Raw genomic sequence first — 25,637 nt, forward strand, 5'->3', positions numbered from 1 at the left:
AAATATATTAAAGGGGGGGCTGAGAAGATGGTCTCATGGTTAAGGCACTTGCCACAAATCCAAAGGACCCAAGTTTGATTCCCCAGTGCCCATGTAAAAGCCAGATATACAAGGTGGCATATGTGTCTGGAGTTCATTTGCAGTGGTCTGAGGCCCTGGCACACCCATTCTTTATATGCCTTTCTTTCTCTATCCACCCCCACCCCTGTCGCCAAAATAAGTTTCTTTTAAAATCCAGGCATACTAAACATGCCTGTACCCCAGCACTGAGAAGGAAGAGACAGGGGGATAACCTGTATCAAGGCATGACAGCACACCTGTAAGCCTAGCACTCAGGCAGTTGAGACAGGAGAATCAAGAATTTCTCCAAGGAGAAAGAGACACCACCAGTGAAGATACTCAACAGTGGACACTGCAAGCCTTATAATTGGCCGGCCAGCCCAAATGAGCCAAGGGGTGCAATAGTGGCACGTCTGTCATGGTGGAAACCAACTGCCCTCCAATTGGACTGGAGGCCCACTCCATGGGAGGGAATACATCTCTGATACTGAAAACTTAAAACAGGGGTAGTCATGAGTCCTAGGAGTATAACATCTGCTGATGCCTGGATAAATGTATATACTATGCTTATCAAACTGCCCAAGAAGCACTGCTCTTAATATTTATACCCTTATATTAACACTACTTTCACTTTGGGTAAAGAATCTTCTCTTTTCAGATAGCAGTGACCTTAGGATGAATCAGAAAGTACCATAGTGCTGGAAAGAAGTGGCTGGAGTACTGAGTAACATCTTAATCACACCTTCCAAGGCTCAGAGTCTAATGCGGAAGAGGTGGTGGAAAGAATGTAAGAGCCAAAGGAAGGGTAGGACTCCTTACAATGTGCTCCCTCCAGACATAAAATGGCCTGGATATCCATGACCTCACAGTGCCTGACACTACCTACACAAGACCATCATAAGAGGAGGAAAAGATCATGACATCAAAATAAAAAAGCAAGTGATTGAGATGGGGAGGGGATATGATGGAAAGTGGAATTTCAAAGGGGAAAGTGGGGGGGGGGGAGGATATTACCATGGGATGTGTTTTATAATCATGGAAAATGTTAATAAAAATTGAGAAAAAAGAATTTCTCCAAGGAACCAAACAAATGTGCTATGCAGTTTCCTCAAAGTAAAGTATGAGTGATATAAAACTGTACAGTGGTACCTACAGAACTTCTATTTTGCACAAATTAGGGAAATGCCAGAACTGAATTAAGAGCAGGTTGTTTATTTCAGTATTTCTTTGAAATTTAATATGCTAACATGCACCTGGACTTCTAAGAAGAAAACAATAGGTAGCAATTGGTTTTTTTATTAATTATTTTTAGACCTATGTTCCTCCTTAGAACACACTTGGGGAAACATGACCTTATAATCAACACACTAACATCTTCCCCAAAGGCCAGGAAACTCACCTGGATTTCCATCACAGAACTTCCCCTTGAGTCTGTATGCCAAAATAAACCTTTTTTCCCCACAAGCTGCTCTAGGTGGGATGTTTTCTGACAGCAATATGAAGTTGACTGAACAGCAAAGTTGGTACTGAGAAGTGGAGTCATTACTACTAGAAACCTGTGTGGCTTTTGGAGCTGACTGAGGACAGAATGTAGAAGGATTTGAAATCTTGGCCTAAGAGACACCTTGTAAGCGCAGCTTGATGGGACTATTTTGGTCAGAGTTGAAAGACCTGAATGCAGTAAAAACTAAGAACTGTGAGGTTTGCCTTATGAGGGTGAGAGTTTTCCCTGGATTGGGCTAGAAGAAGTTGGTGTGAGAGGTTTGAAATTATGTCATGTCCTGAGAACTTGTGCAAGGTCGCACTGCATAGAAAGAGACTGGTATGAACAGTGGGATATGGCACAGAAAGAAATGAAATCTTTGGGCTGAAACTCGTGCCTGTTCAGCTGCAATTGTATGAGAGATTACAACCTTTGAGATTGAGCCAGCTGACCTGCATCTGGGACAACAGGAAGAATGCAGACTCTTTGGAAGGGGCCTGAATGCTGAAGTGTCCTGTTCTTCAAAATTTGCTTTGTTCCCCCCCTGGATTAACAAACTGGCAGCCACCTGGTATTATGGAATATAACAAATGCAGGAAAGAAAGGGTTATTGAATTTGCATAATGGTTTTGTTTTTTTGGAAATGGCCATGGGGAATGTAAAGTAGGCTTGTTGGATCACCTGCATGGAGACCCAATGGAGCCATGAGGATGAACCACAGGTTGCAGTGGAGACCCAATGGAGATGTCAGAACTATGGGATGGCTGCCAAGAGCTGCTAGCACCAGATGGAAGTTTTCTGGGACTGTGAGTAGCTTAGATGGAGAGACTTGTTGCTGGTTAGAATTATCAGACTTGGAGATTTGTCATTGACTAGATTTGTTGGAACTACAGAGTTTGATGCCCTGTTCAAATCGCATATTGGTTGAATATTTTCTTTGCTATGCCCAATGCCACCTTTTGCAGTGTATTAAAGTTGGACTGAATATATTGCATTTTATATCATGGATGGTTATCAGTTTATGTCAGGCAGAGGTGGAATGTGGTGGCTTGATTCAGGTGTCCCCCATAAACTCAGGTGTTCTGAATGTTAGGTCCCCAGCTGACGGCAATTTGGTAATTAAAGCCTCCTGGAGGCTGTGTATTGTTGGGCTGGGACTGTGGGTGTTATCCATCTCTGCTCATGTCATCATTTTCCCCTGCCATCATGAAGCTTCCCCTTGAGTCTGTAAGACAAAATAAACCTTTTTTTCCCCACAAATTGCTCTTGGTCGGGTGTTTTCGGACAGAAATGCAAACCTGACTGCAACACCATGTTTTATTCAATTTCTTCTCAATGGACATTTAAATTGTTTCCAATCTTTGCCTATTTTGAACACTGCTGCTTTGAAGAGGCTACATCCAACAGTGGGACTAACCAGTTACAGAACACAAAATGGTGAACAAGGTTTGAAACTACTTCAAGAACTACCAATACAGGGCGTGCGGCCGCGCTGCGGGCTTTGTGGGCGGCCTGGGGCTGCGTGCTGCCGGGTGTGGCGCGGCCTGCGCTGACCTCCAGCCGCGGGCGCCGGAAGAAAAATGAGCTCAGCAGAAACTTAAGCTTGTTGGATTTGAGACAAATCTTCAAAGCAGGTTCTTCTGTGGGAGCTGGTGACAAGAAAATTACTCCAAAGCTTGAATTTCTGAGCATGAAAACTCATATAAGATGATGTCAGAAAAATTCACAGTGATGGAACCTCCCACCCCTGAGACTGGGGAATTTCATGAAGACAGATTAGTGCAGCTACTGGGGAACCCAGAAAGGCAGAGCTTGGAGAGTCCCCCTTCTCAGGGAGACAGCTTGAAGCAGGTGACAGTGACCCACTGGAAAATCCAAACAGGAGAAACAGCCCAGGTGTGTAGTAAGTCAGGAAGAAACCCTATTCTGAACTCAAATCTTCTTATTCTTCAAAGAGAGCTTATTGAAGGGGAGGCCCATCCTTGTGGTATTTGTGGCAAAAGCTTCCCATTTAATTCAGATTTAGTTACACATCAGATATCTCACACAGGAGAAAAGCCTTATAAATGTGAGCACTGTGGGAAAGGCTTCAGTCAGACCTCACTCCTCACGGAGCATCAGAGAGTCCACACTGAGGAGAGATTGTGTGTGTGTAATGTGTGTGGGAAAGACTTTATTCACTCTGCAAATCTGGTGGAGCATCAGCAAGTACATACAGGAGAGAAGCTGTTCAAATGTGCACAGTGTGGAAAAGCATTTTGTCATAGCTCAGACCTGCTTCGGCACCAGAGGGTTCATACCAGAGAGAGGCCTTTTGAATGCAAAGAGTGTGGGAAAGGCTTCAGTCAGAGTTCCTTACTCATTCGCCATCAGAGAATCCACACAGGAGAAAGACCCTATGAGTGTAACGAGTGTGGAAAGTCCTTTATTCGTAGCTCAAGCCTTATTCGGCATTTCCAGATCCACACAGAGGTAAAGCAGTATGAATGCAGAGATTGTGGGAAGGCCTTCCGTCACCGCTCAGACCTCATTGAACACCAGAGAATTCACACTGGAGAGAGGCCCTTTGAGTGTCATGAGTGTGGGAAGGCCTTTATTCGAAGCTCAAAGCTTATTCAGCATCAGAGAATTCATACTGGGGAAAGACCCTATGTATGTAATGAGTGTGGGAAACGTTTTAGCCAGACATCCAACTTTACTCAGCATCAGAGAATCCACACTGGGGAGAAACTCTATGAATGTAATGAGTGTGGGAAAGCCTTCTTTCTGAGTTCATACCTTATCCGACACCAGAAAATCCACACTGGTGAACGGGTGTATGAATGTAAAGAGTGTGGAAAGGCTTTTCTACAGAAAGCCCACCTCACTGAGCATCAGAAGATCCACACTGGGGACAGACCCTTTGAATGCAAAGACTGTGGGAAAGCCTTCATCCAGAGTTCCAAGCTGCTGCTGCACCAGATTGTGCACACTGGAGAGAAGCCCTACGTTTGCAGTTACTGTGGAAAAGGCTTTATACAGAGGTCGAACTTCCTTCAGCACCAGAAGATGCACACTGAAGAGAAGCTTTATGAGTACAGTCAGCGTGGGAAGGGCCTAACCTCACCCCCAGACCTTGTCCACCAGGAAGGCCTTTCCCTGGATGAGCCCCCCGTGCATTTAAGTGAGAGGTCCACAGGTCAGGGAGGTCCTCCAGATAACTTATGAAAGAGATACTCTCCAAGTCAGTGTGGTGCTTGGAAATGGAGGGATTTGGGATACATATGGCCTCTTAAGATGTGCATGTGTCAGAGCTTCTTAAGTGGGCTGCTCTCTGCCACCATGGCAAGGAAGTCAGTGAGTCTGGAGAGCTGACTTTGAGCTGGAACATTGGAGGGACCTTACAAAGAAATTCTAAGTTTTATTCACAAAACACACCCTTTCATGACAAGCATAGCTGTATTTATTATTACTTAAGATGCCTATCTCAAAGGTTGCAAAGGATTCCACTTTCTCATGGAAAGCCACAAGCTAGTCCTTAGGGCTGAACCCCTAGCCCCAGGCCCACAGCCACACACCAATGTGTACCGCTGTCTCCATGATTCAAGCTGTTCCTGTCCCTGTTTGCCCCTGTTCTTCTTTAAAGTTATTACCTCTTTTCAACCAGCTCAATGAATTATGTGGAGCTTCTCAGGCATCACGTACCAAGACACCCTTCCCTTACACTGAATTCAGTTGGCATCTTTGTGCCTCTGCTCTGTACTCCCGCCTACTGAACTTTGAAATTCCAGAATTATGACTCTCATTGTGATCATATCTCATTGATTTGTTTGTCCCATTGTCTACACAAGACAAAAAAAATGAACCCAAATCCATGTAATTGACATTTTTCCCTTATTATTTATTTGAAACAAGTTTTGAGACTCTGGCCCAGGCTGGCCTTGAACTTTCAGCCTTGCTTCAGCTTCCTAAGTACTGGGATTATAAGTGTGTCATCACACCTGGTTTTGGCCTCTTTCTTACTTTGGACTTTATGTATTGCTGTTTTAACTTTTGTGATTTTGTTTTTCTTTTGGGGCTTTGCGTCCAATGGCTCTTATTCTATTGTAGGTGCCGTCTCTTCTTAAGCCCTGTAAACACCTGCTCCTGTTGGGTTGTCCCCTATCTACATGTAGTGCCCATCAGGTGTGGCCTGAGCTTCCCCCAGAGCTGTCTACTGCACTTTGAGAACATCACCCTCAACGTGGTGTCTGCACCTCGCCCAGGCATTCGCGCACAGCCCAAGTCTTACCACCTGCAAGACTGACTCAGCTCATGACTTTTCTTGCCCTCTTGCTCTGTCACTTATTTGAAAATGTATTGAGATTTATGAAGAATTATTATAGGTAACTGGGAAGAGCGGAGAGTGAGGCACCATCCATCTCATGCGAGTGTCCTATGAAGCCAGGCAGGCCCTAGGATAGTACATGGAGTGAATGACAGGTCTCATAGGAGCCCTAGGTAAGGAGATGACTGATGCACCATGCATACATCTAGGAGGTCTTCTCAGAATAGGTGACATTTCAGCTGAGGGGAGTGGACATAGCTGGAGAGAAGGAATGACCAGGGAGAGTCTCAACACAGGTTATTCTGGTCAAAAATAGTGCCTGGGTGATTGTCTTTGCCTCTGAATTTCTTTCATCTAAGCATTAACCACAACCAGTGCTGAGGTTACATAAAATAGTTTTTGTCTTAGTGTATTTTAGGAAATTCTAGCATCCCTAGAAGCTTTGGATGGGCAGATAATTGAAAAAGAATACACAATATCCACTTTCTGAGAAATCCATCATGGCAAGAGGTTCCAGACAGCAAAGCAGCAGTGTTAGCAGATTGTTTCAAATGATACACCTACTCTAGAGTGTATGCAGTAGAAAGTCTCCCTGTGTAGCCACAGCACGGCCAAGAAAAGTAACCCCCATCACTCCAACACCCGCCTCAGTGACTGCTGTGTATGTGCCAGTTGGTGTTGCTTGTCCTGCAGCTGCCTAGACGTGGTCTCCTAAGGTGGTGCTTTTGTGTCTGGTCATCAGCTTATGTTTAGACTCCACCAAGTTACTTTGTTTAGTAGTTCTGGTGAGTGATAGCCATGGTGTGGATAAACTTATTCACTCTTCCACTTCTTTGTAGAAATTTGGCTTCCAGTTTGGGGTCTTAATAAAACAGCATTTGTGAAAGTAAAAAAAAAAAAAAAAAAAAAAAGAACTACCAGTACAAAGCATACCAGCACTGACTCCATCAGCGATGTATCTGTTAGCCCTTACTGCGCACCCTTCACCTTTTCGTGCCGTCAATGTAGGAAATGTATGACATAAGACTTTATTTGCATTTCATTTATCACTATTCATACACAGTTGTTATATACAAACTGGCCAGATATATTTCCCCTCTTCTCTGAATTACTTGCTCATGATTTTTCTATTGAATTTTTAAAAATCGATTTGTAGGAGGCTGGAGAGATGGCTCAGCAGTTAAAGCATTTGCCTGCGAAGCCTAATGACCTGAGTTCAATTCCCCATACCCACGTAAAGCCATGCGCACAAAGTGGCACATGCATCTGGATTTGCAGTGGCTGGAGGCCCTGGCACACCCATCTCTCTCTCTCTTCTTCCTCCCTCCCTGCCAGGTGTGGTGGCACACGTCTGTAATCCCAGCACCCAGGAGGTAAAGTTAGAAGGATCACTGTGAATTCAAGGCCAGGCTAAGACTACATAATGAATTCCAGGTCAGCCTGGGCTAGAGCAAGACCCTACCTCAAAAAAAAAAAAAAAAAAGAGGGGGCTGGAGAGACAGCTTGGAATTAAAGTGCTTATCTGCAAAGCCAAAGGACCCAGGTTCAATTTCCCAGTACTCATGTAAGTCAGATTGCACAAGGTGGCACATGCATCTGAAGTTCATTTGCAGTGGCTAGAGGCCCTAGCATACCCTGTCTCTCTCCTCTATCTGCCTCTCCAATAAATAAAATTTTAATTAAAAATAAAATAACTTTTGTAGTTCTACTCATCATCTGCCAAATTTATGTATCCTAAGTATTTCTTCCAGCATCAGCATAGGGATCACCTTTTTATTTTCTTCATATTGATTGTCCTTGATGAGGAAGACTTCAAATTTTAACATACTAATTTCATCCATTTTTGTCATTGGCATTCTGTGGTCCTAAAACTAGCTACCCATGGTATATTACAAGAACTTACAACTTTAACCCACCTTCAGATTCCAGCCCAGTCCCACAGAACTGAAATATGCATGTCATCAATAATATTCCTCACTGCTAGGTGACAAATATACTCTGAAGTTTGAAAGCACTGTAATACAAGTAAAGTATGTTTAATCATATGACATTGTATTATAGGACTATTTAAGAAAGAAAATATTCAGCCTAATATCTTAAATTGTTACCACAGAGCAATATGAAAAGTTTTTAACATAATACCTGATCATTTTGAGAACTCAGAAACTCATCAATTTGGGGCTGAAGAGATGGTACAGCAGTTAAAGGTGCTTGCTTGCAAAGCCTGATGGCCTAGTTTCAATTCCCCATTACCTATGTAAAGACAAACACTAAGTGATGCAGACATCTGAAGTTCATTTGCAGTGGCAAGAAGCCCTGGTGTGCCCATACTCTCCACTCTTCCTTTGCTCACAAATAAATTTAAAAAAAAAGTTAATGAAATTTGGGTCAGTGTGTTCATACAGAATGTTCATACCAGCTGGGGAGATGACTCAGCTGTTAAAGGTGCTTGCTTGCAAAGCCTGCTGGCTGGGGTTCGATTCCCCAGTTCCAAGTGTGGTAGTTTGATTCAGGTGTCCCCCATAAACTTAGGTATTGTGGATGCTAGGTTCCCCAGCTGATGGCAATTGGAAATTAAAGCCTCCTGTAGGGAGTGTATTGTTGGAGGCGGGCTTATGGGTATTATAGCCAGTTTCCCCATGCCAGTGTTTGGCACACTCTCCTGTTGCTGTTGTCCACCTTATGTGGGCCAGGGGGTGATTTCCATCCTCTGTTCATGCCATCACTTTCCCCTGTCATCATGGAGCTTCATCTCGAACCTGTAAGCCTAAATAAACCTCATTTTCCAAGAAGCTGCTCTTGGTTGGGTGATTTCTACCAGCAATGTAAACCTGACTGCAACAGTAAAGTGGTACCAAGGAGTGGGATTGCTGCTAGACACCTGACTGTGGGCTTTGGCCTTTTGGAGCTGATTTTCAAGAGGAATGTTAAAGGATTTGAAACCTTGGCCTAACCTTGCAGTGCTGTAAGTACAGCTTGGAGGACTATTCTGGTCAGAGCTGAAAGACCTAAATGCAGTAAAAACTATGGACTGTGAGGTTTGGCTTATGAGGATGAGGAAGAGCTTTGCTTGGACTGGGCTAGCAGTTTGTGTGAGAAGTTTGTTGTTATGCCCATGTCCTGAGGATGTGTGCAGGGTTGCTTTGCATAGAAATGAACTGGTGTGAGCAGAGTGATAAGGCACAGGAAAAAAAAAAAAAAAAAACCTTGGGTGAACTGCTGCTGATTCAACTGCAATTGAGAGATTAGAACCTTTGCAACTGGGCCAGCTGACATGCACTGGGGCAACAGAAAGAATGTAGATGCTTTTGAAGGGGCCTGAGTGCTCAAGGAGTATCCTGTTCTTTCAAAGTTTGCTTTATCCCCCCGGATTAACAAACTGGCATCCTATGTGATATTGTGGAGTATAAGACATGCAGGAAAGAGAGGTTCATTGAGTTTGCAACATGGTCTTGTGTTTTGGAAATGGCCATGGGCAGTGTGAAACAGGTTTGCTGGATGCCTGGATGGAGACCTTATGGGGCTATGAAGATAAAATGTGGATTGCAGTGGAGACCCAGTGGAGATGCTAGGACTACAAAATGGCTGCTAAGGAAAGTTGCCAGCCCCGATGAAGTTTTCCAGGACTGTGAGTAGCCTAGCTGGAGGGGTGGAATTGGAATGCCAGAGACTTGGTGGTGGTTAGAATTATCGGGCTTGGAGATTTGTCACTGGCTAGAGTTGTTGGACTTGAAGCTACAGAGTTTGATGTTTGCCCTGGTTCTTTTAAATCTTGTATTGGTTGAGTATTTCTTTGCTATGCCCAGTGTCATCTTTGGCAGTGTGAATGTTTATTCTGTGCCATTAGGGGTTTTTTTGAGGCTATTTTTTGGTATTATGGCTCAGTTAAAAGATCTTGGACTATGAGGATGTTGAACATCATTGGCATTGATAAAAATTATGGAGACTTTTAAAGTTGGACTGAATGCATTTTATTTTACATCATGTATGGATATCAGTTTATGGAGGCCAGGGCAGAATGTGGTGGTTTGATTCAGGTGTCCCCCATAAACTTAGGTGTTCTGGATGCTAGGTTCCTCGGCTGATGACAATTGGAAATTAAGTCTCTTGGACAGAGTGTATTGTTGAGGGTGGGCTAACGGGTATTATAGCCAGTTTCCCCATGCCAGTGTTTGGGATTCCTGTTGCTGTTGTCCACCTTATGTGGGCCAGGAGGTGATGTCCACCCTTTGCTCATGCCATTGTTCTCTGCCATCGTGGAGCTTCCCTAAGCCAAAATAAATCTCTTTATCCCAGAAGCTGCTCTTGGTTCGGGGATTTCTACCAGCAATGCAAACCTGACTGCAATACCAAGTGAAGCCAGATGCACAAGGTGGTGCATGCATCTGGAGTTTACAGTTGCAGGAGGCCCTGAGGTTAGAGAAGCCCTATACTACTATAAGCAAACTTACAGATGATTCTGGCAGGAGCTCAGAAAACCTGAATGACAGAAATGTGTACAATAACAACTCTGTTCATGAGTACTCCAAAGTAAACAAGGGCTCTACTAGAAACTGGAATAGAGGCCATGCATGGCAAATAACTTTTCTACATATGTCCTGTGCTTTCTGGGAGGCTGAGTTTAAAACTAATAGACTAATCTGGCAGAGGAAATTTCAAGAGACAAACACAGTCTTTAAATTGCAGAATGGCTATTGCTGGCTGCATTTTGTCAGGTTTATAGTGATTATCAAGATCAAACCACAGGGCTGGAGAGATGGCTTAGCAGTTAAGCACTTGACTGTGTAGCATAAGAATCCCGGTTCAAGGCTCAATTATCCAGTACCCACGTTAGCCAGATGCACAAGGGGGCACATGCGTCTGGAGTTCGTTTGCAGTGGCTGGAGGCCCTGGCGTGCCCATTCTCTCTCTCTCTATCTGCCTCTTTCTCTGTTGTTCTCAAATAAATAAATAAAAATAAATGAAAAAAATTTAAAAAAAAAACAATCAAACCACAGAGCAGAAGGAAGCGAAAAATGTGCAGCACATGCCTTTAATCCCAGCACTTGGGAGGCAGAGGAAGGAGGATCACAGTGAGTTCAAGGCCGTCCTAAGACTACACAGTGAATTCCAGGACAGCCTGGGCTAGAGCGAGACCCTACCTCAAAAAACACAAAACAAGCAGGGCATGGTGGCACACACCTTTAATCCCAGCCCTCGGGAGGCAGAGGTAGGAGGATCACCATGAGTTCAAGACTACGCCCTGAGACTACGTAGTAAATTCCAGGTGAGCCTGGACTAGAGTGACACCCTACCTCAAAAAGCCAAAAACAAAACAAAAAAAAAAAAAAAAAGAAAGAAAGAAAAATGTGCAGTCAGACCAGAAAAGGATCAGGTTGGAAATTTTAGACAAATGGATGATTATTAAACAGATTAGTGAAACAACTTACCAAATAAGTGTTTCCTGTGCAAGCATGAGGGCCTGAGACCTCCAGAGTTCAAATCTCTAGATTCCACTTAAAACAGCTGGGCATGGCCATGTACTCCTGTAACCCCAGACCTGCAGGAGAGCAGAGAATACCCAACATACTAACTCAGTCCACCACAGGTGAGCCTATGAGGCAACAAAAGGGCACCTATGCATGCATACCATATTCACAGTACACACACAAGCAAAAAGTAAATATAAACGAGATTATCACCATTAAAAAATGTAAAACAAGGTCTGCAAAGTTGGCTTAGCAGTTTAGGTGCTTGCCTGTGAACCCTAAGGACTCAAGTGTGATTCTCCAGGTTCCACGTAAGCCAGACAAAGCAAGTGCACAAGGTCACACATGCGTGCAAGGCAGCACATGCACCTGGAGTTTGACTGTTGTGTCTGGAGGCCCTGGTATGCCAAATCTCTCTCACTCATAAAAAAGTTCGAGAAATAAAAAACAAGCACTTTGCAATGGGATGATATGAAGTTGACTAGACTCCACATATTGCAAGTTGCAAGACAAACTCTTTTGACAGACTCTCCTTTGGGGAAAAATACCAGCATACCAATGTTCACAGATGTGACTAGTGAAATGGTTTCTCAGGTTCAGTTACCCAAGCACTCAGGAGGCAGCTGAAGCTGTAGTACAAACAAGCCTGGCTACTGCTTGAGCTTGAGATACAACATAGCATCATCTACAAAACACTGGTTTAGCAGGCATACAGAATATAAGAGTTACTGGGCCACACGTGGTGTACCACACACCTTTAATCCCAGCACTCAGGAGGCAGAAGTAGGACGACTGCCATGAGTTTGAGGACAGCCTAGGACTACAGAGTGAGTTCTTGGTCAGCCTGGACTAGTAAGACCCTACCTCGGGGTGGGGGGTGGGGGACAGAAAAGTTACTAGGTCATAGAACCTTCCACCCAGATTTTTGTTTCCCTTAGGTAGGGTCTCACACTCCACTCTGTACTCCCAGGATGGCCTCGAACTCAGAGCAATCCTCCTACCACTGCCTCCCTAGTACTGGGATTAAAGGTGTGCGTCACACCAAGCTTCCACCCAGACTTTTAAGGAAATCTTAGGAGGCCAAGCAACAGCAGGGTCAGATCCCTTATAAGGAGCCCCTTAGAGGACAGATGAAGCTGTGAGGGTGAAGCCTAAGCCACAACTGAGACTTAGGATGTTGGAGATAGGAGAAACATGGACATATGCTGAGGAAAGCTACAGTAACAAGTAGAATCAGTCAAGGAGAGACACTAGTGGACTCCAAGTGGCAAGGCCGTAGGGATGGGACTGCTCAGTTCCACTGGAGCACATCACCATGTGTTCCAGATACCATATAAATGGAGCAACAGGATTTCATGTTGCCTTCCTAGGTTTCAGTCTTGTTTTGGTCCAATCTTTCCTTACTACTCCCCATTCCTCCCTTCTGGAATAATAACATTTACTCTGTGCCACTGTATACTCAAAGTACATAATTTTATTTCTGATTTTACAAGGTATGTTGCTGTGAAAAAGCAACTTTAGGAAAGGTTTACTTTGGCTCACACTTAGAGGGTACAGTCCATCATAGCAGGAAAGTCACGGCAGAAGTGTGAGGCAACTGGTCACACTATTTTAGCAACCAGGAGGATAAAAGATGATGCTCAGTTTGCTTTCTTCTTTTTAATTCCATTCAGGACTCCAGTCCATGAAACATGCCACCCATATTCCAAGTGGGCCCTCCCTCCTCAGTTAAACTTCTCTGAAATGCCTCCATAGACATGACCAGAGGCTTTTTTCCTAGGTAATTCTAAATCCAGTCACTAGTCAAACTGACAATGAAAATTAGCCATCACACAGGAGCATACAGCTAAAAGACTACCTTGAGTCTCTGTAGAAATGTTGGATTTAGAAACTTTTAAAAAAATATTTAAGGGGCTGGAGAGATGGCTCAGTGGTCTTAACACCCCTACCATGCCCCCACATCCCCCTCTTCTGTCTCTTGCTGTGTGCAAATAAATTTTTTAATAGTTTTATTTCTATTTATTTATTTGAGAGAGGGAGAGAGAAAGAATGGGTGCACCAGTGGCCTCTAGCCACTGCAAATGAACTCCAAGTATATGTGCCATCTTGTGCATCTGGCTTATATGGGTACTGCAGAATTGAACCTGGGTCCTTAGGCTGCAAAGGCAAATGCCTTAACCACTAAGCCATCCCTCCAGCCCAACTGAAAGAAAAAAAATTTTAAGCAGGTGTGGTGGCACACACCTTTGATCTCAGCACTCAAGAGGCAGAGGTAGGAGAACTGCTGTGAGTTTGAGGCTACCCTAAGACATCATGGTAGAGTCCAGGTCAGCCTGGGCATATTTGGAGAGAGGAATAGCACATGCACCAGGGCCTCTTGCCACTGCCAACATCAGATGCATGTGCCACTTTGTGCATCTGTCTTTACATGGGTACTGGGGGATCAAACCCAGGCCAACCGACTTTGCAAGCACATGCCTTTAACCACTGAGTCATTTCTCCAGCCCAAATTTAATATTTTGAACAATGTCAGAACTTTGAAATCATAGGATCCTTTTTTTTTTTTTGCTTTGTTTTTGAAGGCAGGGTCTTGTTCTAGCGCAGGCTGACCTGGAATTCACTCAGAGTAGTCTTAAACTAACAGCCATATTCCTACCTCAGCCTCCCCAGTACTGGAACTAAAGGCGTGAACCACCATACCTGGAAAATTATGGGAACTCTTGAATTTTAACTAAATGCTACATATTGTACTGAGACAGCTATAAGCGTTGGAGCCAAAGGCCAAATGTTATAGTTTGAATATAAAATGTCCCCCACAGGTTTATATTCTGATACTTGGTCCTCAGCTGGTGGCACCAGAAACTTTAGAAGGTGGAAAATAGCTGGAGGAAGGAGATCTTTAGAGGGGTGGTCTTTGGGAATATCACTATCTACTTCCTTTTACACTCTCTGCTTCCTATCCCTTCTGTGATATGAGCAGCCTCCACTACGTTTCTGTCACCATGAAGTGTTCCAAAATGTCATCCACAGACAAACTAAAACCCTCTGAAACAATGTGTCAAAACAAATCTTTTCCAGGATTATGGTTAAGGTACTTGACTGCAAAGCCATAGGACCCAGGTTCAATTTCCCAGGACCCACATAAACCAGACGCACAAGGTGGTACATGCATTTGAATTTCATTTGCAATGAGTGGCTGCAGGCCCTGGCATGCCCATTCATTCTCTACCCCTCCCCTTGCAAAGAAATTAAGTTCTTCCTTTTCTAAAAATCCTTTCTCCCTTGTTTCTATCAGATATGTATTATAGTCACAGAAAAGCCACAGTAACCAATACATCTATACTTTGGTGTTCTCCACATCTGCTCCAACAAAGCTCTCAGAGAAGTTATTCTGACCCTCCTGAAACCACAGTGTAAAATGATTCTTGGTAGATTCAAACATCTAATGATGGTTCGTGTGTAAAAGATTTATACTCAGGGGCTGGAGGGATGGCTTAGCAGTTAAGGCGTTTGCCTGCAAAGCCAAAGAACCCAGGTTCAATACCCCAGGACCCATGTTAGACAGTTGCACAAGGGGGCTCATGTGTCTGGAGTTCATTTGCAGTGGCTGGAGGCCCTGGCGTGCCCATTCTCTCTCCCTCTTTCTCTGTCAAATAAATAAATAAAATATTTTTTAATAAAAATTGCACTCAGGGCTGGAAAGATGGTTCAGTGGTTAAGATACTTGCTTGCAAAGCCTGCTGGCCAGGGTTCAATTTCTAAACCACCCACATTAAGCCAGATGCAAAAAGTGGTACTAGTGTCTGGTGTTCACTTGCAATGACAAAAGGCCATAGTGCACCCATGCACATGTGGGCAAGAACACACGCATGTGCATATGCACATAAAATAAAAGTGAAGGATTCTACCACACACTAGAGGGGGCTTCAGTATCAAGGCTCTCTTCCCTTAAGGAATTAAAATTCAGATGCCTTGAACACAAACTAAAAAGCCACAAAGAAAAATTACTGAGTTATCAGATAAGCCCTGTGTGGGAGAAAAGAAGTTAATACTAAGCCTAAATTGCATTTCAGCCAAATCTTCAATACTTGGATAGGGAGAGATGGGTGGAAAGGACAGAGAATCATGTTAGTAGTAGTCTCATACAAAAATATAAGGTGTTAAATTGCTTTGAAAGCACTACACTTAATGTTCATATTCATATATTAATGCTAATCTCACTTCTGGTTAGAGAAGCTTCTCTTTTCAGATGGTGATGACCACTGGGATGACTGAAAAGGCAACATAGTGCTGAGAAGAAGGGATGGAGGAGTGTCCAGCACTGAAACATCTCACACCCTCGAAGGCTCAGGGTCAATTGTGGAAGAGGTGGCAGAAAGAATGTAAGAGCCAAAGGAACGGTACCACTCCTTACATACAACTGTCTGGACTGAAAATGGCCTCAATATCCAAGACCTCACAGTGCCTAGCAATATCTACACAAGACCCTCATAATAGGAAGAAAAGATGATGACATCAAATTAAGAGAGACTAATGGAGACAGGGAGAGGATATGACAGAGAGCAGAATTATGAAGGGGAAAGTGGAGGAGGGGAGGGAAATACCATGGTTTGTTGTGTGTGTGTGTGTGTATATATATATATATGTATGTTTGAATCTGAAAGGTCCCCTCTAGGCTCACATGTACACATTTGGTCCCCAGTGGGTGGCACTATAGTGGAAAGTGCTGAGGACTTTAGGAGGTGGGGCTTACCTGGAGAAAGTAGGTCAATGACTGGTACAAGGGGGGGGGGAACCTTGTCTCAAAAACCTCTGCCAATATGTATCTCCCCTCTCCTCTCTCCACCCCTCTCACCCTCCACTCTTTTCTTGTCTCTTACTGAAGTAAGGAACTTTGTTCTACCACATCTGTCATGATAGAAATGAAACCATGTTGCAATAGTGGCACATCTGTTATGGGGGAAACCAACTGCCCTCTAATTGGACTGGAGGCCCACTCCATGGGAGGCAATACATCCCTGATACTGAAAACTTAAAGCAGGGGTAGTTATGAGCCCTAGGGGTGAAACATCTGCTGTTGTCTGGCTAAATGTATATACTATGCTTATCAAATTGCCCAGTAAGCACTTCTGTTAATGTTCACACCCTTATATTAATGCTACTCTCACTTTTGGTAGAGAATCTTCTCTTTTCAGATGGCAGTGACCTTGGGACGTCTCAGAAGGTATCACGGTGATGGAAAGAAATGATCACAGTGCTCAGTACTGCAGTATCTCTATCACACCTTCCAAGGCTCAGGGTCTAATGCAGAAAGAATGTAAGAGCCAAAGGAAGAGCAGGACTCCATACAACATGCTACCTCCAGACACAAAATGGCCTGGATAGCCATGGCCTCACAGTGCCTGACACTACCTGCATAAGACCATCATAAGAGGAGGAAAGGATCATAACATCAAAAGTAAGAGAGAGACTGATTGAGATGGAGAGTGGGTATGATGGAGAATGGAGTTTCAAAGGGGAAAGTGAGGGGAGGGAGGGTATTACCATGGGATATTTTTTATAATCATGGAAGTTGTTAATAAAAAATAAAAATGAAACCATGAGCCAAAACGCTTCTTTTTTTCCACTTAAGTTGTTCACAGAAAATACTTTGCCACAGTGCTGGAAAACCCAAATCCAGCAGACAAAACTGGTGTCAGAGAAGTGAGGCCACTGCTCTGACTACTGACAATATGCTTCAGAAACCTCTGGGACTAGTGTGCAGGGGGAATGAGAGAGAGTTGGAGCATGCCAGAGAAACCTAGAATGCTTTAACAGCACTTAAGGAGCAACTCTGGTGGGTGTTCAGACTACCAAAAGCCAGTAGGAACTTTCTACATGAGAGCCCATGTCCTGAAACTGTCACAAGCTGAGTTTAAAGTAGATGAAGTAGTTAGTTAATATGGGGGAGAAAATTCCAAGACACCCAGCATTCATATTACAATACTCTTTAAAGTTTAAAATGAGCATTAGGAGCAAAGGCAGAAAGGCCTGAAAAATTTAGTGTGGTCAGAAGAACAGCAAAGGTAAAGTTGGGCCAAGGAAAGTATAGCTACAGAGGCTGGAGAGATGGCTCAGTGGCCAAGGCACTTGCCTACAAAGCATAACAATCTGGGGTTCAATTCCCCAATACCCACATAAAGTACAAAGAGGCACATGTATCTGGAATTTGCAGTGGTTGGAGGTTCTGACACAGCCATTCTATCTGTCGTATACCCCTCTCTGCTTGGAAATAAATACATACTTAAAAAAAAAAAAAACAACCTGTGGCTATGAAGAAATTATTGTCATTAAAAAGAAGACACCACATGCCTTTAATCTTATCTTATATGAGTTCAAGGTCAGCCTGGGCCATCGAGTGAGTTATTTATTTTTTTTCTTTTAGTTTTTCAAGGTAGGGTTTTGCTCTAGCCCAGGCTGACCTGGAATTCACTATGTAGTATCAGGGTAGTCTTAAGCTCATATTGATCCTCCTACTACTGCCTCTCAAATGCTAGCATTAAAGGTGTGTGCCACCATGCCCGGCTCAGAGTGAGTTGTTTTTTTGTTTTTGCTTTTGTTTTTTGCACCAGAGTGAGTTGTTGATCAGCCTGGGCTAGAGAGACTTTGCTTCAAAGAAATCAAGCTAATAACAACAACAAAAAGGCAAATGTTTGCATGAGGACAACAGGAAAGATGCCTTGAAGTATCTTGAGAAATTGGTCAGGACATATTACTAAATGGGGAAATTTCCAGCACATCACAGATTCAGGAATCGTAAAGTGTAAATTCCTCTGAAACACTTTTCCCTGGAGAAGAAAGGGGATCTGGGACAACATGATCATACAAGGTCAAGGGCACCCAGGAAGCTGTTTCCCCAGAATCTGTTTCATTGTGCTCAGCAACCCAGGAACTCTGAAGCTACTGCAGCCATGATCCCAAGAGACCGGGCTACTTCTTTAGCTGGTGGCAAACCATGGCATTACCAAGTGATACTGATTTTGTACCAGTCATGCAGACTGCAATTATAGGGCCATAAAGGTGTCCACCCAGATTTCAAAGGAAAGCCTGGGAGGCCAGGCAATGTGAGACAGGATCGGGGTCTCTACACAAAGCCCTGAAAAAAACTATGAAAAAATGTATCAAAGATGCAATGGAAACCAGGTGGGGTGGTGGCACATGACTTTAATATCAGCACTTGGGAGGCAGAGGCAGGAGAACTGCTGTGAGTTCAAGGCCACTCTGAAAATACATACTGAATTACAGGTCAGCCTGGGCTACAGCAAGACCCTATCTCAAAAAAATTAAAAAAAAAAAAAAAGCAAACAAAACAATGGCTTGAGAGATGGTTTAGAAGGTAAGGCACTTGCCTACAAAGCCAAAGGACCCAGTTCAATTCCCCAGGTCCCAGAAGGTGGCACATGCGTCTGGAGTCTGGAGTTCGGAGTTCATTTGCAGTGGCTAGAGGCCCCGGTGCACCCATTTTCTATTTGAGTCTTTCTCTCTCTTTCAAAGAAATAAAAAATAAATAAATAAAAAGCTGGCCTCGAGCTCATGGTAAGCCTCCTACCTCTGCCTCTATAGTACTGGGATTAAAGGTACGTGCCACCTGGAACATTCTGCATTTTGAGGTCTTCATAACTGAAGTACCCTTGGGAAGAAGGGGAGGAAACTGGCTCATTTGAACATTTGGTGCCCAAATGACAGTACTATTTTCTAAGATGCTAGAAACATTAGGAGGTGGGACTTAACAAGAGTAACTGAATGAGGATCCTTGGAGGTATCTTGTCTTTGACCCAGTAACATCAGTGCTAATCACAATATTAGATATGAGGTGAGAATCTTTGTTCCACTATGCCCTTCTGTCATAAAGGACTGAAATATTCAAAACAAGAAGCCAAAATAAAGTTTCCTATCCCTTAAGTTGTATATGTCAAGTATTTTATCACAAGTCTAACACTTAAAAGAGATGCAACTGACAGAATAAACACAAATGTCAAAGATTTTAGACTGACTTTTTTAAAAACCCTTTAAGCACTACCTTTAAACTGGGGACTTAGGGTGCTGGTGCCCAAGATGATAACCTTTGTAGGAGTGTTTCATATTTAGTCCTAATGCTCCCCTAGTAAATCCCAAAACAATGGCAGCTTTTCCTTTTTTTTTTTTGGTTTTTCAAGGTAGGGTCTTGCTATAGCCCAGAATGACCTGGAATTCACTATATAGTCTCAGGTTGGCCTGGAACTCAGTGATTCTCCTACCCCTGCCTACTGAGTGCTGAGATTAAAGGTGTGTGCCACTATGCCCAGCAGAAATGGCTGGGTTTTTTGTGTTTGTTTGCGGGGGTTTTTTGGTTTGTTTGTTTTGTTTTTTTTGGTAGGGATTCACTCTAGCCCAGGCTGACCTGGAACTTACTATGTAGTCTCAGGGTGGCCTCGAACTCACAGTGATCCTCCTACCTCTGCCAAGTGCTGGGATTAAAGGTGTGCACCACCACACCTGGCCCAGAAATGGCATTGTTTTAAAAAAGCATTTTTATTTATTTGAGGGACACACAGAATGAATAGGCACACCGGGGCCTCTTGCTGCTGCAAACGAATTCCAGACACATGTCACTTTGAGCTTCTGACTTTATGTGAGTACTGGGGAATTTAACCTGGGCCAGCAGGCTTTGCAAGCAAGCACCTTTAGCCACTGACCTAGCTCCACAATGTCAATGGCTTCGTATGAATATAATAAATTTCCACAAGAAAATTTTTAGGAAAATATGTCATCTACGAAGAGTGAAATTACCTTTCACATGTAAGTGTTTTTCAGCTTGTGCTCTAGTTCCCCTGCCCAACCTACAGTCAGCAATGCAGTCCCTGACAGTTTAGAAACAGCAGAGTGACAGCTTTGCCCTGCATAAAATACCACTTGTGACACAACCAGCAAAAGGCCAAAAATAATCATAAAGAAATATTGTAAATAGTAACTACCTTCCATATAGTAAAACATATGATGTCTAATATTGGGATTAGCAATGATGTTACTAAAAATACTTTGTAGGGGCTAGAGAGATAGTTCAGTGGTTAAGATATTTGCCTGCAAAGCCTATGGACCAGGGCTCAATTCTCCAGTACCCACAAAAAGCTAGATGGCATCTGGAGTTCGTTTGTTGCAGTGGCTAAAGGTCCTGGCATGCCCATTCTTGCTCTCTTTAAGAGGGCTGGAGAGGTGGCTTAGAGGTTAAGCACTTGCCTGTGAAGCCTAAGGACCCAGGTTCGAGGCTTGAGTCCCCAGGACCCACGTTAGCCAGATGCACAAGGGGACACATGCATCTGGAGGTCGTTTGCAGTGGCTGGAGGCCCTGGTACATCCATTCTCTCTCGCTGGCTCTCAGATAAATAAATAAAAATAAACAAAAATAAATACTTTATAAAAGTAACATTCTTAACCAGGTGTACTGGTGCGTACCTTTAATTCCTGAACTTGTGAAGCAGAGGTAGGCAGACTGCTCTGCGTTCCAGGCCAGCCTGAATTACAGTGAAACCCTACAAAGCAAATCTTGCTAGGCATGATGGTGCATGCGTTTTCATCCCAACAATCAGGAGGCAAAGGTAGGAGGATTGATGTGAATTTGAGGCCTGACTGGAGCTACACAGTGAGTTCCAGGTCAGATTGGGCTACAGTGACTCTACCTCCAGAAAAACAAAAACTTTTTAAAAGTAATATTCCTGGGCTGGAGAGATGGCTTAGCGGTTAAGCGCTTGCCTGTGAAGCCTAAGGACTCCGGTTCGAGGCTCGGTTCCCCAGGTCCCACGTTAGCCAGATGCACAAGGGGGCGCACGTGTCTGGAGTTCGTTTGCAGAGGCTGGAAGCCCTGGCGCGCCCATTCTCTCTCTCTTCCTCTATCTGTCTTTCTCTCTGTGCCTGTCGCTCTCAAATAAATAAATAATTTTTAAAAATATTAAAAAAAAGTAATATTCCTGGGGCTGGAGAGATGGCATAGTGGTTAAGCACTGGCCTGTGAAGCCTAAGGACCTCGGTTCGAGGCTTGATTCCCCATGTAAGCCAGATGCAAAAGGTGGCACATGCATCTGGAGTTCATTTGCAGTGGCTGGAGGTCCTGGCACACCCATTCTCTCTTTGTCTGTCTGTCGCTTTCAAATAAATAGAAATAAACGAACAAAAAAAGTAATGTTCTTAAAGTTGATTTAGCAAACCGTTGAACTTAAAGCCCTAAACAAGGTGTTGAGGATAAAATAATGGAAGGGGCACCACAGCTAGAGTTTAGTGTAAGCAATTTATAATACAACATGATACAGACAATAATGGAAGGAAACACAGAAGGCTTGCAGAAAAGAATAATTCATTCTGAAGCACTTCCAAAAGGCTCGGGAGAGGTCATAATAACTGATAAGAGCTTATAAACACAAGGAGTTAGAAGTGAGAGGACACTCCAATAAGAAAAAAGAATATAACCAAAGAAAGGCTGAAACTGCTTGGAATGTTCAAAGAACCAGAAGTAGGTCTTGTTCTGCTACATAATGTGGAAAGAGGACAAAGATGACTGCGGCCTCTAATGCGGTGTTACTATGACTACATCCTAAGGTTCAAACCACAAGCATCTCTGAAGCTTGCAGATCCAAAGGCTGGTCAGAGAGAGAATACAGGCAACCAGGTAGTGTGGCTAGGAAACGGTGGGAAACGCCTGAACACAAAGCTGGGAACTTTAACCAAACGGAGGAATGTCAAGTTTTAATAGTAATAGCACCAATTCAGCATTGTCCAAGTTGTGAGTGTTGACAAAAATGATTTCCCATCTTCCTTTACTGATCATCCATCCTGTAAGACAGGTACTACCATTCTTTCCATTTCATAGATGACAAATAACTGCTCCAAGTCCAAAGCTACCAAATCAGGGACAAACCTTGGCCTCCACAATGTGAAACAGAAAACAATCACATGAAATGAAGAGTGCTAGGATAAAATCAGGCACAGAAGGAGCTATACTACCACTAGAGATGTGCTAAAAAGTCATGCAATTTTCTTAAATGTTTCCAACTTGTACATCAAATAAACCAATTATCTTTAAAATAGTTATATTCGCCTCATGCTGCCATGTTATAGATAATAAGTACCTTTCCTCTAAGAACCTCTAATTCCATTTCCTGCGAAACTAATAGGAGCAATACTCTCAGCATTCCATTGGCCAAACTTGCATCCTCTTAACTAAAACAGCTTATAAAAACGGAAGGTCTTTCTTTCTTTCTCAGAATTGACTCTGAGGCTTCTCCTGTGCTACATTCCCAGTCCTTACTACTTCTTGAATTATTAAGAAATCATTTAGCAAGGACAGCAAATGAATCTGAGGCATTAACTGCAGGGGCTTCCATAGGTGTTTCAAAGGCACAATTTCCGAAATTGTTTTTTCCTTAAAGAAATAAAGATCCCGAGACTTATTTAAAAATGGTTCAACCCAAAATAACTGCGGGCAAATATTTGACCTTCAGGATGCGGACAAGATAGATACCTTTCTCTCTCTTTAAAAATGAAGTCTATGAAATGGTCCAAAGTATTGTGAAATGGGTCTCATATAGCACAGCAGAAATCCAGCTTGGGTTTTCACTGCAACATCTTTTATCACCTTTTATCCAAACTGCTCACCCCCCACCCCTTCCTCAGCAACCATCTACTATCGCTTCTTTAGCTAAGCAGAGGGCCAGACGTGCAAAGCCTATTTCTAGGAACTTGAGCAATCCAGGTGATTACAATCAAAGATCCTATGGCACTAATTAACTCCACAGAGTCGCATATCCCCCTCCCCACTTCATCTGTACCCTACTTTTTACTTAGCTAAAGGCTTGTCTACAAAAGGACAACCATCGACGGGTGGGAAACCAACACGAATACTGCCAAATGTGGGGGTCTGCTCCCCAAAGCTCATCATGCCCTGTCATCTGCGCACCGCACACCGCCGGCCCAATTCTAGGGCACCGCGATGCCCTCCGCGGGAGGCGCGGAGAACTCTAGAAAGGCCGGCCGGAAGCCAGCCCTGGAGGACGCCGGCCCGCGGCGAGGAAGCTGACTCTCGGGGCCGCTCGCCGGTGACTCTGGGCCTGTCACGTCTACCCCTCGACCATAACCTTCGCAAACCTTGCCCCGCGCACGCCTCCCCCCCTCCCCCGCCATAGGTTCACACGCCCGTCACTCAGCCGCGCCGCCCGCCCCCGCCCGCGCTCTCCCGGCCTGGCCGCCGAAGGACAAAGCTGAGGGCCAGGGACACAGGGCTCCGCCGCCGCAGTTCGCCCGGCAGCCCGAAGAGCAGCTCGCTCCAGCCGGCCCGTGGTTCGCACTCGTCGCCAGCGGCCGGCAGCAAGGTCCAGGCCGGCCCTGGCGGCCTCAGTCTTCACGCAGCCCCACGACGGCCCAGCCTCCCTCAGGCCGCCTTCAGCCTCGGCACCGCCATAGCCACCCGCCTGCCGCGCTCGCGCCCTCAGGATTCGCTCGCTCACCATACCTGCCGAGGCTGCGAGGCAGCGCGACCTGCAGGCGCCTCTCCTCGCGTTCCGAGGGCTGCGGACTGCCGAGTGCCGAGCGGCCCTGGCCTGCGCCTTACGTAAAGCGGCGGCGGCCCCAGCGCCAGGCGGCGGAGGGCGGGAGAAGGCGCGCCGCGGCCGCTCCGCTTCGTTGCCTGGCAACGGCCTCAGCGCCCCGCCAACCAGGGCCGAGTTCCATATCCTTCCGCCCAGGCCAGGATTACATCAGCGCGCGGAGCCCCGCCCCTTCCCCGCCTTTCAGCCGCCTCCGCAAGGGGGAAGGGTTGGTCCCTCGACCGCTGGGAGGTGCAGCCCAGTCAGAGACGCCGCTTGGAAGGGTGTCGACCCCTGCGGAGGGGCGGCGTGACGTCGCCCTTTGCAAAAGCCCGGGATGTCTGCCGCTGCCCCGCCCGGCCGGGCCGCGTGGGGACGCGTAGTTCTTCCTTAAGGCCCGTGTAGTACCCGCCTGCCCAGGCGCGCACCACCTGTCCCCGCTCCTCCTCCTCGCCGTGTCCTGGAATGGCTGCAGTGGGAGGTTAGACACAAAGAGGAAAAAAAAAAACACGCGAGCTAAAGAAATGTGACGTGGCTTTATGTTACTAAGTAGGCAAAAATAAAAGACGTCCTGCAAGATTCGGAAGTGGGAGCCCAAAATGTGCAGTTAACCTTTTAATTGATGTCTCTTCCCACCCACCTACCTTCCCTAAATGGGATGCCTAAGGCTGTTCTATAAAAACAAATGTGATATATAAGAAAAGCCTACAAGAGTGCCTAACTAAACAAAGTGAAAAACAGGTCCTGGGATCACTTATTAATTTGTACTTAGCACCCACTGGATACCAGGCACTTCTGTTGAGTTTTGAACCCTGGGCAAAGTTTCTGTATTGGCTCACAGGCTTGTGGAAGAAACCGAGTTGGAAGGGGGGGGGAGCACTGATCCTCTGAAGTGGGCTAGACTCCACTTGCTGGGGACCAGGACCAAGAGCTAACATTTACATAATACCCAGATGTGTTTCTGCAGCCTTTCCTTGAAAAAAAATTCCAGGGTAAAACTCACCATCTCACTTCTCTGGTGAGACGCTAAGGTTGAGATTTAACCCCTATGTGGCTGCTGGTGGGTCGGGTAGGGCCTTCAGCAGGAGACAGTATTTGGACCCAGGTTCTTGCCTTTTAACATCTGGAATTTTTTTCTTTACTTCACACAACTATTCCTTCATCAACTTGCTTCCATTTCATTACTTTACGATGCATCTCAGATGAATGTGCCTCACCATAAACAGGCATTCAGTCAGAAAATGTAATTTGTAAAAGGTGATCATCTCTTAATTTCTACCATATTAATGATATTCTTGTCATCTACATTTATACTTTATGAAAAAGCAAGTTGGCAGCAAAAAAAAAAAAACTTCTTGAGGGGCTCAGCAAATCAAACATTTTTTTAATGTTTTTTAATTTTTTTAATTTATTTATTTGAGAGCGAAAGACACAGAAAGACAGACAGAGGGAGAGAGAGAGAATGGGCGCGCCAGGGCTTCCAGCCTCTGCAAACCAACTCCAGACGCGTGCATCTAGCTAACGTGGGACCTGGGGAACCGAGCCACGAACCGGGGTCCTTAGGCTTCACAGGCAAGCGCCTAACCGCCAAGCCATCTCTCCAGCCCAAATCAAACATTTTTTAAAAAATTAATCAAAGCTGGGTTTGATTCCAGTACCCATGTAAAGCTACATGTGTCTGGAATTTGTTTGCAGCAGGTGGAAGCCCTTGACATACACATTCTCTGTCT

General features: G+C 44.6%; 2 protein-coding genes across 4 annotated transcripts in view; one reads left to right on the forward strand and one right to left on the reverse strand.

The window, feature by feature from the left end:
- The window catches only part of Kiaa0232 (KIAA0232 ortholog), a 156,225-nt gene extending 132,310 nt beyond the window's left edge, over window positions 1–23,915 (reverse strand). For all 3 annotated transcript variants that reach the window (XM_045130393.1, XM_004656115.2, XM_045130394.1), the window contains exon 1: window positions 23,835–23,915. The gene's annotated coding sequence lies outside the window, so the exon portion shown is untranslated. The remainder of the gene's footprint in view (window positions 1–23,834) is intronic.
- Window positions 3,158–5,016, forward strand: LOC101608005 (zinc finger protein 623). The gene has a single exon (XM_004656305.3). The coding sequence runs from the start codon at window positions 3,251–3,253 to the stop codon at window positions 4,748–4,750; it is 1,500 nt and encodes a 499-aa protein (XP_004656362.3). The 5' UTR covers window positions 3,158–3,250; the 3' UTR covers window positions 4,751–5,016.
- Window positions 23,916–25,637: the final 1,722 nt, after the last annotated feature.

Source organism: Jaculus jaculus, chromosome 11, assembly GCF_020740685.1.
Source record: "Jaculus jaculus isolate mJacJac1 chromosome 11, mJacJac1.mat.Y.cur, whole genome shotgun sequence".
Taxonomy (NCBI): domain Eukaryota; kingdom Metazoa; phylum Chordata; class Mammalia; order Rodentia; family Dipodidae; genus Jaculus; species Jaculus jaculus.